At 49.4% G+C, this 16,633-nt stretch overlaps 1 protein-coding gene across 6 annotated transcripts in view; it reads right to left on the reverse strand.

Annotated features, from left to right (window-relative positions):
• Window positions 1–8,899: 8,899 nt before the first annotated feature.
• ABCA7 (ATP binding cassette subfamily A member 7) overlaps window positions 8,900–16,633 on the reverse strand; it is a 90,353-nt gene continuing 82,619 nt past the window's right edge. For all 6 annotated transcript variants that reach the window (XM_053304077.1, XM_053304076.1, XM_053304075.1 and 3 more), the window contains one exon: window positions 8,900–12,066. In XM_053304077.1, the coding sequence (XP_053160052.1) occupies window positions 11,920–12,066 (147 nt within the window). In that variant the 3' untranslated portion in view covers window positions 8,900–11,919. The remainder of the gene's footprint in view (window positions 12,067–16,633) is intronic.

The raw sequence follows: 16,633 nt of genomic DNA on the forward strand, positions 1-16,633 counted from the left end.
TACAGTCACAGATCAGCAGATTTATTACTCTGAAAACTCAGTCTGAACTGCATGCTTTCTAGATTACCTGCTACAACCGTGGTAAAATGCTTCAGCTTTGCAGGATCGAACTGAAAAACGATCCCCAGAATCCACAACGGGGAAATTTCCCCACATTGGGAAAATACAGCTGCTTTTTTGCAACGGACATACGGCAATAGCACTATTAAAATGTGATAGATAGATAAATAAATAAATAAATCACAGCGATAAAATTCAAAACAAGTCATCCGAAACGTGAACGGCGCCCTGCTGATAGCATAGGGACTCCAGTGTCACAACACAGGAAGTACAGAAGCACGCTTGGCAAATATGTTGTGGCACTAGAACACAGGAACGTAGGAAGCTGCCATATACTGAGTCAGACCCTTGGTCTATCTAGCTCAGTAGTGTCTTCACAGACAGGCAGCGGCTTCTCCAAGGTTGCAGGCAGGAATCTCTCTCAGCCCTTTCTTGGAGAAGCCAGGGAGGGAACTTGAAACCTTCTGCTCTTCCCGGAGTGGCTCCATCCCCTGAGGGGAATCTCTTCCAGTGCTCACACATCAAGTCTCCCATTCAGATGCAACCAGGGCAGACCCTGCTTAGCTATGGGGACAAGTCAGGCTTGCTGCCACAAGACCAGCTCTCCTCTCTGTTGTAGGGGTTAATCTGGAAAGCGCCCCAGTCTCCTCAGTTCCATTCCTTAACTAGGAGAATGTCTACAATGACTTCTGAATTTGGCCCATGCACAGTTTGTCATTGCGCATGCGGAGTTCCTTCTGTTCCTTCCATTAGTCTGTGTCTTTTCCCATCCTTTGCATGACCAATGCAAGTGTATAGGACACCACAAACAAGTAATGTGTGTGTGGTTGTGTGTCTGACTGCATCAATATTCTTTTTGTGGGGCGTTTTGCTGGTGCGCCCATGTACTTGAGCATAGGTAAAACACCCCACAAACACCGCATCCATATGGCTTCCCTCTCCTCTGCATGGACAAAGCACTGCCAAAGCAGCAAACAGGACCAATAGAATGCTGTGGCAAACCACACATATACAGTGCACCGTACAAAATTTGGAATTTTAAAGGCAGAGCCGCGGAAGGTTCTGGATGCATCAGAAACAAGGTTGGGTTACTTGAAAGTTCAAAACGCAGGGGATAATCAGGATGAGAATTTTGGATATGCCCCCAAATGTCTACCTTTTTCAGATCAATGGGGAAATACCTTGATTTCTGAATCTCAAATCTGTGGAAGAACGGCTAAACATTTCTGCAAGAAGGAGAGCTGGTCTTGTGGTAGCAAGCATGACTTGTCCCCATAGCTAAGCAGGGTCTGCCCTGGTTGCATTTGAATGGGAGACTTGATGTGTGAGCACTGCAAGATATTCCCCTCAGGGGATGAAGCCCCTCTGGGAAGAGCAGAAGGTTTCAAGTTCCCTCCCTGGCAGCTTCTCCAAGATAGGACTGCTGAGAGAGATTCCTGCCTGCAACCATGGAGAAGCTGCTGCCAGTCTGTGAAGACAATACTGAGCTAGATATACCAAGGGTCTGACTCAGTATATAGCAATAGCAATAGCACTTACATTTATATACTGCTCTATAGCCAGAGCTCTCTAAGCGGTTTACAATGTTTTAGCAGGGGCGTAGCAAGGTGGGAGTGGGCCCAGAGACAAGATTTTAAAATGCCCCCCCCCCCCACTGAAGCTCAGCTCATGAAGTAAAGAAATCTTAAATGAGGCTGAATCGTGGTCACAAAAAGCAGAGTAAAATTATACACACACACACACATACGTGTGTGCCACAATAAAACATCACCCTAAATTATCTTTTAAAAGGTTTTGTAAATGGTGGACGATGCAAGTCCTTTAATGGTCCTAGAGAAAGACCTGCTGTTCTGGTCGCTCCAGGTCTTAACATCCACATCCGTTTCGGAGAATGAATACAACTGAAGGAAGCCCGGGCGGGTGCGTGGCTGGGGGAGTCAGTCATGTGACTTGCCTCTGAGGGGCCCCCCCAAGGCTGTGGGCCCCCAGACAACTGTCTCCCCTTGCCCTATTATAGCTACGCCCCTGTGTTTTAGCATATTGCCCCCAACATTCTGGGTACTCATTTGACCGACCTCGGAAGGATGGAAGGCTGAGTCAATCTTGAGCCCCTGGTCAGGATCGAACTTGTAACCTTCTGGTTACAGGGCGGCAGTTTTACCACTGCGCCACCAGGGCAGTTTCCTATGTTCCTTCTTCTAAGGTAAGGCTCTAGAAATGCAGGACACACACACAAACTGTGCTGATCAATCTGAAGAAGTCACTGGTTGGAGTTTCATTTCAGTTGAAAGTTTCACTTGAGGGACACCCATCTCCTCCACTTGACATTTTGAATTTGGGGTCCTTTAACACCATTCCCCCCCCCCACAAAATGTCAGCCTTTAAAAGTCTGCACGGGGAATCTGATTCGCTGTGGGTGCTTTCCCATTGGCCATGGGTTTTCCTCTTGCCACAAGCCGCACATGGTGGCTAGCGAGTGTACAATCGGCAGCACCCGGCCTGGACACTGGAGGGCGAAAGCTGGGGGCAAAACAACATTTGGGTCCCCGCATGAACTTTCCGTGCTGGGAATCCCAGGCGTTTCTTATGCAGCTGACATTTGGTTAGAATAATTTGGAGGAGCCGAATGGGACGAAATGTCAATTGGATTCATGAAACTGGAGTCCTAATGGCTGGGTTTAGGGAGAAGAGGTAGCCATCCTGGCAAACAGGGAGCGGAGGGGAGGGACAGTAATGGCCCGGCCAGCTCTTCGCCTCGCCCTGGCATTAACAAGAGCTACACTGACTGCAGGCTGGCCATTCATCAGGTAGAGCTCTGCAGGCTGTACCGGACAAATGGCTGGCCTGCAGGCCACACAGCTCGCGTCAACACCAAGGCAGGGCAGGGCAAGAGGGCAGAGAGCAGAGCAACCAGGGCTGCTGGGAACCAGAGGCAGCTGCACCTCGGTTGGTGCCCCCTGGCGCATTAGGATGAACCGCTACTGGTTTGCACCCTGAGGAGCATAGAGAAAAGTTTTAGTTCCACAACAACCCTGTGAGGTAGGTGCAGGCAGAGAGAGGGAGGGGGGGAGAAAAAAGGAGATTTTAACCTGGATTCCCTTAAATCCAGCTTCCTACCACAATAACTGGCTAACGTGTATGCTGGATACACTCCATATGCAAACAGCTCTTGCATACTCTAAAATCTGTGAGGGGTTTGTTTGTTTTTTTGGTGTGTGTGCGTGTGCATGTGTGTGTTTGCATTAATGGATGTTTTCTGATTTTTATCTAAGCCACCTTGAGCATTGCAAAATGGAGAGGCAGGGTATTACCATTTTAAAATGGCAATTAAAACAAAGCTCCTTTGATTAGGCAGGCATTCTGCTTGCATCGCTGATTATTCCATTGTTTTTCTCTGTTCCTTTCTGGGTTTGTTTCATTTTTAACCCCCAGTTCCATTGGTTTCTGATCAAGCCAGTGGTTGCTTTAAAAAAATTGTTTATTGATGATTTTTAGTGCCAGTTTTTAAGCGGCATCGCTAGTCACCCTAGGGTGCATTTTCTGCATAGAAGCATCCCCTTACAAACTAATACCAGTTTACCTCACAGACACATCCTTTTTGCATGGAAGAATGCTGTGCTTCCCATTAATAATAATAATAATAATAATAATAATAACAATAATAATAATAATAAATACAATATCTATAATAACCAACATTATTGATGATAAAATTCAGCCATCCCAGGTCCTTGGGAAGGACTCGATGTCTGGATAAAACAAACCAGTCAATAACACCTGTCTGACTATGTAAACAAGAAATAATAATAATAATAATAATAATAATAATAATAATTCAATTTCTATACCACCCTTCCAAAAACGGCTCAGGGTGGTTTACACAGAGAAATAATATATAAATAAGGTGGATCCCTGTCCCCAAAGGGTTCACAATCCAAAAAGAAACAGAAGATAGACACCAGCAACAGTCACTGGAGGTTCTGTGCTGGGGGTGAATAGAGCCAGTTACTCTCCTCTGCTAAATCAAAGAGAATTGCCACACTAAAAGGTGCCTCTTTGGCAAGTTAGCAGGGGTTTTAATTCAGAAGAGCACTGCCCGTCAGCATTTGGATATTTGGGGCGCAGTCGCTCTGGTGGTTCATTCCTGAAGCCCTTGGAAGGTCTGCCACATGCACAGGCTGAAAGGAAGAGCTCATGACATTCAGAAGAGAAAGAACAGAAGAAGAGCCCTGCTGGATCAGGCCCAAGGAGGCCCATCTAGTCCAGCATCCTGTTTCGCACAGTGGCCCACCAGATGCCTCCGAGAAGCTCACGGGCAGGGGGTGAGGGCTTGCCCTCTTTCCTGCTTACTCCCCTGCAACTGGGACTCAGAGGCATCCTGCCTCGGAGGCTGGAGGTGGCCTATAGCCCTCCGACTAGTAGCCGTTGGCAGACCTCCAAAGAAAACCGGCATTTAATTTGCAGCTAGCTGGGGAAACAATATGGGGAGGGCTGCAAGGGTACTGTTGTGGCTGACCTTGAAGGACTAAAGCTTAAGAAATATCTTGGCTTGCTTTCCACTTGCCCAGCCTGCATATTGTTATGAAATGGTGGGTTATTCGGTGGATAGCAGTTCTTGTGGGAGTCAGTAACGGTCCAATGGAGCCATAGTCGGGGATAGTTCGGTGCACGTAGAAAGCCCCAGGTTCAATCCCTGGCAGCACCTGCACTGACCCACTGCCGGTCAGTGCAGACAATACTGAGCTAGATGGACCAAGGGTCTGACTCAGTACCCAGCTGCTCCCCATGCTCATCCATAGCTTGGTGGTGGAGCCCTTGCTTGGCAGGCAAAAGGCCCCCGGTTCAATCCCTGGCAGCACCTCTAGGTAGGGCTGGGAGAAACTCTGCCTGGAACTCTAGAGAGCTGCTGCCAGTCAGAGTAGACATGACTAAACTAAATGGACCAATGTCTGGACTCTGTAGGTGGCAGCTTGCTATGATGTTGCCAAATAGCAGCTACTGCCTTCAAAAGCTCCTGGGAATCTTTCAGGTGCTGTTTTTCTCCAACCTCTCTCCTAGAGAGGAGAGCTGGTCTTGTGGTAGCAAGCGTGACTTGTCCCCTTAGCTAAGCAGGGTCTGCCCTGGTTGCATCTGAATGGGAGACTTGATGTGTGAGCACTGGAAGAGATTCCCCTCAGTGGATGGAGCTGCTCTGGGGAGAGCATCTAGGTCCCAAGTCCCCTCCCTGGCAGCATCTCCAAGATAGGGCTGAGAGAGACTCCTGCCTGCAAGCTTGGAGAAGCCGCTGCCAGTCTGCGTAGACAATACTGAGCGAGATGGACTAATGGTCTGACTCAGTATGTGGCAGCTTCCCATGTTCCTATGTACCTCATGGCAGAGACTCATGGAAAGGTGGGAGGTCACCTGATCCCTCTCTCTCTCCCCTTCCCCGAAGGCCCATGTGAGTGAGGGCAGTTTTCCAGCAGGGGCGGACTCAGGAAGGGCTTTAAGAACCTAGAAATGGCACAAGCTAGAAAACAACGGGAGAGGCATCTGCGCATGCTGAGTGTGGACCTCTCTGGTGCCCACGGTTGCGAACTCTTCGGAATGCTCTTCCAACTTTCCACTTCATCTGCTTCTCAGCCTGTGCAAATAAACCAAATATCTCCCAGATACCATTGGTCTACAAGCCACCTAATGGCACAGCAGGGAAGCAACTTTCTTAAGGAGCAAGAGGTTGCCGGTTCAAATCCCCGCTGGCATTATATCGGGCAGCAGCAATATAGGAAGATGCTGAAAGGCATCATCTCATACTGCACGGGAGGAGGCCATGGTCAACCCCTCCTGGATTCTACCAAGGACAACCACAGGGCTCTGTAGAATTCAAGGTGCGCTACAATCCCCAAAGGTTGCATTCCTAAAAATACATTGATTTATTTCTTTCATTGATTTGTCTGATTTATATGCCTGCCCTTCCTAAAGTGGCTCGGGGCAGTTTACATTAAAATCAAAAGCACATCATAAAATAATTTGAAATTATTTTTTAAAAAACAAAAAAACATTTAGACGAGATTAAAATCTAAAACTAGATCTCATGAAAAAGCCAGGCTAAAAAAAGATGGGTCTCGAAGGTTCTCGGCCTCCAAGCAAGAGATGGTATCTTAATGTGGGCCAACGTTGTCCAAAGCCACAGAGCCCATTTTCTCCTTGCAGGGAAGCCGGCTCTGCAAAGTTTGCAGCCCAGAGAAGTGGGGAGCACAGAAGATGGTACAGCCCCCCCCCGTTCCTCCTTCTCCGTGCCCCCCACCACCCTGCCCTGCCCTGTCCCCGTACCAGGTGGACCCTTCTCCCCCTGCTGGAGGTATTGGAAGGGGGGTGGGAGATGGGCAGACGGAAAGAGCTGCCGGTATTGTAAGCCCCACGGTGTTGTTTGCACATTGTATCTGTGTAGCATTCATGTGTTTGTGCCCTATGACCTTGTTGCATTTGTGTTTGCTTTATTTATTTATGTGTTACGTAGATTTCTATCACTGCCCCATACGGAAGTCCCTGGGCAGTTCACAATCCAAAAACAACCAACACAACATCAATGCGATGGTCTGTGTTGCTTTTGAGTGTTTGTGCAGTTGTGTGTTGCATCTGTGTTGCATGTTTGTGCATTTGTGTTGTGTATGTGTGTGCCGTGTGGATTGCATCTGTGTTTTGAGTTGGTCCATTTGTGTGGTGCATGCCTCTGTGCTTCTGCATTTGTGTGTTGTGTCTGCATTCGTGCTTTTGTGTGTGTTTCTGTATTTGTGTTACACGCGTTTCATCCTGACCCGTTCTCACTTACACTGCTTCCTCCTACAGTAAAGCTCCCCATCTGAGAAATCTCCAGAATATGGAGCGGGACACCCTAGACGGACTGGCCCAGATCCTCAGTTCTTGATGCCAGAATATGAAATTCCGAGAAACCCCAAGCCACCCCTTAGCCCCAAACTCACAGCTTTCTTCCTCCACGGTTCCCTGTCCGGGCACTACAGGTGCATAGGTGTGGCCAGGCTCATCTGGCTTGTCACCCTAGCATCCACTTTGCCTTGGAATGGCACCTTAGGAGCCCAGGAACATAGGAAGCTGCCTTATACCGAGTCAGACCCTTGGTCCATCTAGCTCAGTATTGTCTACACTGGCTGGCAGTGTCTTCTCCAAGGTTCCAGGCAGGAGTCTCTCTCAGCCTTACCTGGAGATGCTGCCAGGGAGGGAACCGGGAACCTTCTGTGCGATGGCCCCATCCCATGACTGCTAAGAGCCTTTGGTGGGGAACTTCGTCAAAAGCTTTTTGAAGGTCCAAAAGCTTTTGATTTCCCCTTTCAGTTTTCTTTCCACCCGACTTATTTTAGAGAAGTTTCCTCTTCTGAAGTTCAAAGTGTCTGTGTTAGACATCCTTGGTGATTCTCTCCCCGCATGTGTGCTGAATTTGATGGCATCGTGGTCACTGTTCCCTAAAGGGTCGATGACACTGACATCATGCACCAGGTCCTGGGTGCCACTCAGGATTAAGCCCAAGGTCACCTTCTCTCTGGTTGGTTCCATGTTCTGGGGCATAGTCATTCAGCGTATCTAGAAATCTGGCCTCTTTGTCATGACCCGTCTGTGAATTTACCCAGTCTGTGTGTGGGTAATTGAAGTCACCCATGATTACAGCCCTGCCTCTCCTTGACGCCTCCCTGATTTCCTCCTGCAACTCCCAGTCACTGTCAGCGTTTTGATCCGGAGGGCGATAGCACCTCCCCAGTAGCATGTTCCCTTTCCGGCCTTGTATTGGCACCCACAGGGTTTCTGTGCGGGACTCCAGTCCACCTAGGTTTTCTAGCTTGTTAGATTCTATCCCTTCTTTAACATACAGTGCTACCCCTCCTCCAAGGCGCCCCCCCCGTCCTTTCTATAGAGTTGATACCCAGGGATAACAGAGTCCCACTGGTTCTCACTGTCCCACCATGTTTCTGTTATGCCATGTTTCTCTAATGACTGAATCACCCACTACAAGGAGGCCCCCACCCCCCTGGAGGAGTATCCCCTGTGCGAGAGGATATGGGCTCTTCGACCATGGAAGGGGCCCCTTCGAAGACAGCATTTCCGCAACTTCTGCCCACTCAGGAGAGTCACGTATGCCCTCCAGTGGGAGGTTCCCCCCTCCCCTGCTGGCTTTCTACCTTCATGACTGGTTTTGTGGGCTGATTATAGAGTATTTGGAGATTGTTTATTTGACAGCTAGGTCTTCACTGAAGCTGTCATCTCTTCAGCGGTTTAAGCTAATTGTCAGCTAGTCAACGGTTTAAGCTAATTGCCGTCTATTCAAAAGTTTAGGCTTTCTTTCTCAAGAACATGGAAAAGAGAGTTGTACTTTTGCTAGGAGCGCCATGTGATCAAGAGCTAGGTATGCCAACAGGTCCCGGAGTAAGGTGGGGATTCGTGTGAGAGCTGCTGATGTCCCAGGCGCTGATGGTTCCCCAAAGCAAGCCAGGGGCAGGGGAGCAACAGCAGGAGAGGGGGCAAGCCCTCACCCTCTGCCCGTGAGCTTCTCGGAGGCATCTGGTGGGCCACTGGGGGAAACAGGATGCTGGACGAGAAGGGCCTTCTTGGGCCTGACCCAGCAGGGCTGTTCTTATGTTCTTACGACAGGGGGAGAGAAACAGCAATATCCCCCCCGCCCTGTGCGCAGTTTCTGTGGGGAAGGGTATTATTGGGGGATCCACTAATTTTCATCTGCGAGAGAAACCCAACACCCAGCACAGCCCGTTACCTCCCGTCGCCTTTCCAAGCCACACCAGCAAATCTATTCAGGGAAACGAGACAGACAGACAGACTCGTAAACATGCAGGACCTTTTTCTAAACAAATCAAGATTGCATATTTTAATTCTTATTGTAAGGTTTGTACTTTATAACCAAAGTGTCCTGCTCTATAAATGTAAGAAAATAGGTTGCGAGCAATGCAGCAATCAAATGGGTCGGTGGAAGTGAAGCAGCTGGGGTTGGCGTCTCCCTCGTGCGTGGCGACCGTCGGCAGGTCAGCCACTGCAAACGGAGACACTAGGCACTACCACCCCACCCCACCCCACCCCACTCCTTTTGCCCAGATCCCATGCTATGCCCCCGAACTGCCCCAAAGTCACTAAAACTTCAAAAATTCCCCCAAAATCAGCCCTTTGCCCAATTCCCCTGAAATTGGGGTGGTAGACTCCACCCATTGGGCACTACCACCCCACCCCAAAATTATGCCTCATGGCCCCTTTCCCCCCCCCCCAAATAGATTCGGATTCAGATTAAATCCGAATCCGAACCGAATCAAGGGTGATTCGGGTGGCCCATATTGGGGAACAAAACAGAACAGGGGTGATTCGGTTCAGGTCCCGAATACCCGAATTGCACACCCCTAATAGGCACCCTCTGCCTCCTCCCAGTTACACAACTGAAACGACAGGCAGACAGACCCACAATACAAATGCAGGTGGACTTTTCCATCTTGCCTGCTCCCCACACGCAGAGGGAGGCAGACCATCTTTTGGAAAGTGCTGTGTGGTACATTCATGTGTTTATCCATTCAGTCGTCGTCATCCTACTTAAAGCAAAATATTTTAAAGTGCAAAACTGCTCTGAGGATTTGGGGGAGGTTTCTTGGTGACAACCCATGCACACGCCAATCAGTGCTGTGCACAGTCACATTCTGCTTCAGAACTAGTGTATTTCCCCACCACCACCACCTCTTTCCGCAGAGCTCAAACTGGGAGAGGCAAAGAAACATGTATACGAAATGCAGCAAGGTTGCTTCTAAAGTGACTCCCTGCTCCAAATCAGTTACTTCTGCCTTGAACCTTAAACATGTCAGGCTGGAGTTCACATTTTTGCCCAGAGTTGAATCCCACTGCATATGGTCCTCTATTCAGAAAAGGGAAATGCCTGGCAAATTGCCAGGACACAACTAGCTGTCTCAGGATTCGAACTCACATCTGCAGGGAGACACAGGTTCAAATCCATCCACAAGCTCTTGGAGAAAGCTGTCACTTGTGGGCTCACCTGCAACCCAGGAGTACACCTCAGGAGCGTCACAAGGACAAATGAAATCATAAAATGTTCCATGTGCTTAAAAAGTGCTGCGGAGAATTTTTTTTTCAGTGTAATGTTCACAATAATCTGCAGAGCTGAGCAAGTTCCATTCGGTGTGGACTACTCTATGAGCAACAAGCAAAAAGATTCAAGTAGAGAGGTCTGCCCTGCAGTGGACAGTGTTTTGTACATTCAGAGATTGTGTGTGTACACAAAGAAAAGTCAGTGCACTGTAGAGAGGAAGATCAAGGTCATATCCCTTCCTAGAGGGTACCCAATTTCATCCACACTCCGCCACTTCATAGAATCAAAATATGTGATTGGCTATATGCGGTCAGGGTGCAGACATCTAGATTTAAAACATGCATCCCTCTCTCTGGCGTGGAAGATGTGAGTCTTCGTTTACTTATTTCTTGCCTTCCTTTAGTTGGTATGGGAATGATTGTATTCTGTCAGTAGGGGATGCTAGAGTTAATTCAGAATCAGCTAAATTGTTATTGGTTTCATACCCAGGTTGTCAAAGCAGGGCTTTTCCAGCTAAGACAGTGGCTCCTGCTATATAGAATGTTATATAGATATTTGTCATTCTGTCAGCAGGGGCCGCTATTGTGCATGTGAAATCAGCTAAAACCTTTTTGGTTTAATATCTAGTTTTAAAGTAGGGCAAAGCAAGTAGCTTTCCAGCTAAGACAGCAACTCCTACTTTATAGACTGGTATGTACAATGCCTGCAGTCTGCCAGTAGGGGCTGCTATTGTACACTCCAACTCAGCTAACATATTTTTGGTTTAATATCTACGTTCCGAAGTGGGGAGAAGCAAGTACCTTTCCCCATGGGCTAAGAGAGCGGTTCTTGCCATACACAGCCAGAATTCACCCCACACCTGCAGCTACAGGAGGGCCAGGCCCAGGGCCAGCATAGGGCAAAGACATAGGTTCTGGAGTCTGACGTGCTTCAAATCTGACTTCAAACCCACACAATACCTGTGATTACTCAACTAATACAGCAAACTCACTCTGACACCACCAGCCATTCAGAGAGTGGTACCCGTTGCCCGGCTCATGTGCCCAGAGAAGCCCATAGGTCATGGCCAGGGAAGGCTGCGTGGCTTATATCACGCAGTCTGCTTAACCTGTTGCTGTGTCTACACCAGTGCAAAAACAGAGGTGTTTGTGAAGGCAAACGGAACCTTCCTCCAGCCCCAAGGGGAGAAACCCACAATCTGAACAGGTATTGTAGCTTTGCCCCCAAAAGAGCTTATAGAGATGTCCTTGCTGCACTCATCCTGAACATTCTTTTATTGGGAGAGGAACGTACCTCCTGTCTGGGCAGAACTGCAGTCCCCAGCGTCCCCTTGTGCAAAAGGCCACGGCCAGATAAAGCGGCTAGAAACCTGTTTAAGGTTGTGGTGTACCCTGGGAAGGGCCGTAGCTTGGTGTCAGAGTACAGAGGTTGTAGATGTAGGTAAAAGGTCCCCAGCTGAAGACTCACTATCTGCCATTAAAAGAGCCAGGCAGCAGGTCTCTCTGCTGGGAGCTGCTGCCAGTCAGAGTAGACAATACTGAGCGAGATGGACCAAGGGCCAGACTCAGTATGTGGCAGCTTTTGCATAGACTTGGGCGGGGGAGAATATTGACCTGACCCCAGGGGGGAAATGCCAGGGAATCTTCTATCTTTAATCCCAACCCCAACCAGAGGGATCCAGTGAGTCGAGGATCACCTCTGGCGCTCACAACCTGAGAAGGCAGCTCTGCAGACACAAAGAAAAGGCACAGAGTTCCTTGTCGACCTGTTTCTCAGACCCTGCTCTCCTGCATGCTCTTATCCTGAAGGAAACCGGCGATTCTCCTCCAAGGACTGGGTGCATTTTCAGGATGGGCCGTGGGGGGCACCTCCCCAGGGTGGACTTCATCACTCTGATCTTTGGCAAAGTGAACAAACACCTAAAAGAAGAATCCAAACAAGGAATTCGTTCACGGCTCCAATTAAAATTTAAAATGTTAAAACTATTCAAAACACAATTAAAACAATATCTAATGAAAAGCCTGGGTGAACAAATGCGTCTTGACTGCCCTTTTAAAAAGGTACATTGGTACTCACCGTGAAGGTGTCTTCTGGCTGGTGTAGAAGAGGTCACCCAAGCTTGGGATTACATCCCCCCCACATGCTCCAAAAGGCAGGAAGTAGTCATACTTGAAGATCCTTAACCCAGTGCATGTGGGCGGATCTCCTCAGTGCTTAAAACAGCTCAAGCTACGGAATGAAAACCGCAGAAACACAACAGAGAATATACAACAATATACAAACAATAATGCAGAGAAAGACAGAAAAACTGTCCCCCTACAACCAGATCATCAGCTCCAGCCTAACACAACCCGGGCGGGCCTTGGGTGACCTCTTCTACACCAGCCAGAAGACACCTTCACGGTGAGTACCAATGTACCTTTCTCGGCTGGTGTAGGAGGTCACCCAAGCTTGGGACATACCACAGCACCAACCACGGGAGGGAAAATACCCAAGCTGGAGCTACTGACCCGGAAGGACCTGTTGCAGGATCCTCCGACCAAATGCTGCTCTGGCAGCTTCATGTTCATCCAACTTGTAATGCCTTGAAAATGTAAAAGGCGACGACCAAGTAGCCACCTTGCAAATCTCTTCATGGGACACCGGTGAAGATAACACAGTGGAAGTGGCTGCCGATGTAGTTGAGTGCGCCGTAATCTGACCAGGCACCGAAAGTTTCTGGGCTTCATACAACATCGTAATGCATGAATGAACCCATCGAGCAATAATGGCTGAAGAGACCTTGCATCCCATCTTAGAAGCCTTAAAGGCCACAAAAAGAGCATCTGACTTACGAAAAGCCTGCGTCCGGTTGCACTCCTTCTCTGCAGGGTGACGAGCATCCGGACAAAAAGAAGGTAATTAAATGACCGCCTCACGATGAACCTGAGACTTTACCTTAGGGATAAACGAAGGATCCGGGATAAGTCTCACAGAGTCCTTAGAGAAATTACACAAATTACTCTCAACTGACAGAGCCTGCGATTCAGAAACCCTCCTGGCTGATGTTACAGCTACTAAAAAGGCCACCTTCCAGGACAGCATCTGCAATGATACAGATCAAAGTGGTTCAAATGGCGGAAACTGCAGACCCCACAACACAATATGCAAATCCCATGACGGAAAACGATGGCAGACCAGAGGAGACAACAAAGCTGCCCCCCTCAAGAACTTGCGTAGAAGAGGGTGCCACGCCTGAACAAACGCTGATGAGGAAACAACATCTGGATCAAGCACGCCGCCTGGTGTTTAAGCGTGTTGGGTTTCAGACCAAGCGCAAGGCCATCCTGAAGAAAACCTAGTAATCCCCTCGACCTGCACTTGTCCAGCTGCAGGGAGAGCTTTGCTGTCCAGCGCAGAAAACTACGCCAAGTCGATTGGTAAATCTTGTTGGCTGAACACTTTCTAGATGCAAGGATGGTAAATCGGACCTTGACACAGCAGAACTGGATGGTCTGGCAAACTGAGTGGATGACCTACAGTCAAGTCGACGATCTCGGAAAACCAAGGCCCTCTGGGCCAAAAAGACGCAATCAATATCAGGGATGCCCGGAAACCCCGCCGCTTCCTGAGGCAACGGGAGAGCAGCGGCACTGGAGGAAATGCATTCAGCAGACACGGAGGCCATGGCACCGATAGCGTATCCGTCTCTTCTGCCCCCAACATCGGGAAACGTGAGTAAAACCTCCGAATCTTGGCATTCTGAGGATATGCAAACAAGTCTATCTGGGGACACCCCAGCTGCTCTGTCAGCCACCTAAATACTTGAGGGTGCAGGCCCCATTCTGCCGGCTGGATCTCCTGCCGTCTTAGCCAATCTGCCCGAACATTGGAAATTCTGTTTACATGATGGTCCAGAATGGATATTAAGTTGTTCTGTACACATTAAGATATTCCTTCCCTTCCCCAAGGGCGTGAAGGCTCTTAGGGCCAGAAAGACAGCCCACAGCTCGAGCCAGTTTATGCTATGGAGCAACTCTTCCACCGACCAAAGCCCCTGGGCAGAACTGTTCCAACAGTGAGCCCCCCAGCCCGATAGACTGGTGTCCGTCGTGACCATCACTCTCTCGGGTTCTATGAACAGCTTGCCCTTGTCTAGGTTCCCCGGGCCGTCCAACGAATCGACTCGCGAAGAGACACCTAGAGAGGAATGTTCTTGTCACGTTTGAGGGCAATCCTGTGCTGGTAAGGGAGGAAACCCCACTGTAACTGGCGAAGATGAAAACCTCGCACAAGGCACCGAGTCCATAGCCGCCACCATGAGACCCAACAAACTTGCTAGATTGAGAAGGCTGGCCCACAGTCTCGAAGCAATCACACGAGCCAGTGACGTTAAGACCTCCATCCGATCCTGTGGCAGAAACAGTTTGCCTACTGAGGTGTCCATTACCATGGCCAAATGACGAAGGCTCTGTGTGGGCATCAGGTGACTCTTGCCCACATTTATCAGAAACCCATGCGCACGTAACACAGACATTGTTCTGGACAGAGCCGACTGAACTGCCCCTTCTTGAGCAAGTTGTCAAGGTAACAATACAGGTGGACCCCCTCAGTGCATAAAGTGGCCACTAGCAGACTAGAACCTTCATAAAAACTCGGGTGGCTGATGAGAGACCAAAAGGAAGGGCTCTGTACTGATAATGCCTCCCCATGTAGCAGAAGTGGAGTATATGTCGACTGCGTGGATGAATGGGGATGTGTAAATAGGCCTCCTGGAGATCTATTGAAGTCATGTAGTCCCCCATCTGCAATGCCTCTGAGATGGTACAAAGGGTTTCCATCCTGAACCTCCTTTTTATCACAAAACGGTTGACTGGGCGTAGGTTGAGAACTGCCCTGGCCGATCCGTCCTTCTTTGGCACCGTAAAAATCACAGAATAGATGCCCTTGCCTCTCTGAAGAGGTGGGACCTCCTCTATGGCCCCTATAGCCACCAGATACTGAATGGCCATGGACAACCCTTTGTGCTTTTCCGGTTTCCCAGATGTAGGGGTAAGGCGGAATCTGTTTCCTGGGGGGCTGGCCAGCTCCACTTCGTACCCGTGTAGGCTAATGGAAAGAACCCACCTGTCGATGGATTCTTTCCAAACAGGCCAAATGGCAGACCCCCACTTTGCCTGAGTGGGAGTCAGGACTGCTGCTTGGGGGCCCCGCTGCTGGTTTCCGAGAGACTGATGGTTCTGCTGAGTGCACCCTTGCCTGCCTTGGCCTCTGGATCTGTTCCACTGAGATCGAAAAGGCCTAAAAGGCTCCCTCTGACAAACTGAGGTCTAAACGCCCTGAAGGTTTGCATCGGTCTATGATTAAAACTCTTGTCCTTCTTCCTAGGAACTGATGGCAGAGCCCTGCGGTTATCCTTAGTTTCAATGAGGACCTCTTTCAGGGCCTCATTCCCAATTAGCTTTTCCCCCAGCATAGGGAACAGCGGCTAATTTAGCCCTAGACGTATTATCAACTTCCAAAATTTTAGCCATATGTTGCGTCTTGCCAGGACACCTGCACTGACCGCACGTGCTGAGAACTGAACACTGTCCAGAGTAGCATCCGCTGAAAAGGCAGCCGCCCTCTGCAGACAAAGTAGCTTACGCCACATCTTAGATTGATTAGTGGGAGGGTCATTGGGTAACTCGCCAATCCACAAGACCGATGCTCTAGAGTCTAGACACCAAGGACACAGTGGTGTCAGCTCTGATGGCCACTGCTCAAGCCTCGTGGGCCCTGCGCAGTGCAGATTCTACTTTTCTGTTTTCTGGCTCCTTAGAAGAGGAGTCCCCATCCTTGGGTACCACTGTGCTACTAAGTAGGGCCCCGAAGTGAGCAACCGTAAGTGGCACCTAGTCCAGAGTCTCCTCATCAAAGTTGTACAATTTGCTAGCCAATGTCAACATACGCTTTGGGAGTCGCAATAGCTGCCCATTCCTCCTTGATGGTCTTAGTAAAGCCCTCAGGTATCACTGATTTAATCTGCGGTACCTTAGCCTTAGGCAGCACCAAGGAGCCCTTGGACACAGGAGAGATCTGTTCCTCTGTAACTGGCTACAGATCAAGCGCAGCAATAGCCTGGTTAATTAGTGGCTGAAAATCCACCATAAGAGAGAGCCTCTGACTGTGTAAGTTTGCAGCAGAGTCCTCAATCATCTCCCCCTCTTCCGAGGAGGAGGGCCCCTTGTCTGGGTTGCCCAGCAATGTCTCTGACCCACTGACCCTGGGTCACAATAGATCTGGGGAGTCCTCTCCAGACTCATCTGAAGACCTCCCCCTACACAAGGGCACAGAGTCCTGGCGTATAGCCACCCTGGGCTGCTTAGCGGGCACCGTCTCCTCCTGAGAGTCTGAGGACGACACATGGATCACAGCCTGCCTTGCAATGCCTTGCAGGCTTCCGCGCTTTAAGCGCCACTGCCAGTGAGACCTGAACGGCCTCCTGAATCCAGCCCTTTACAGTGG

Source organism: Hemicordylus capensis, chromosome 2, assembly GCF_027244095.1.
Source record: "Hemicordylus capensis ecotype Gifberg chromosome 2, rHemCap1.1.pri, whole genome shotgun sequence".
Lineage (NCBI taxonomy): Eukaryota > Metazoa > Chordata > Lepidosauria > Squamata > Cordylidae > Hemicordylus > Hemicordylus capensis.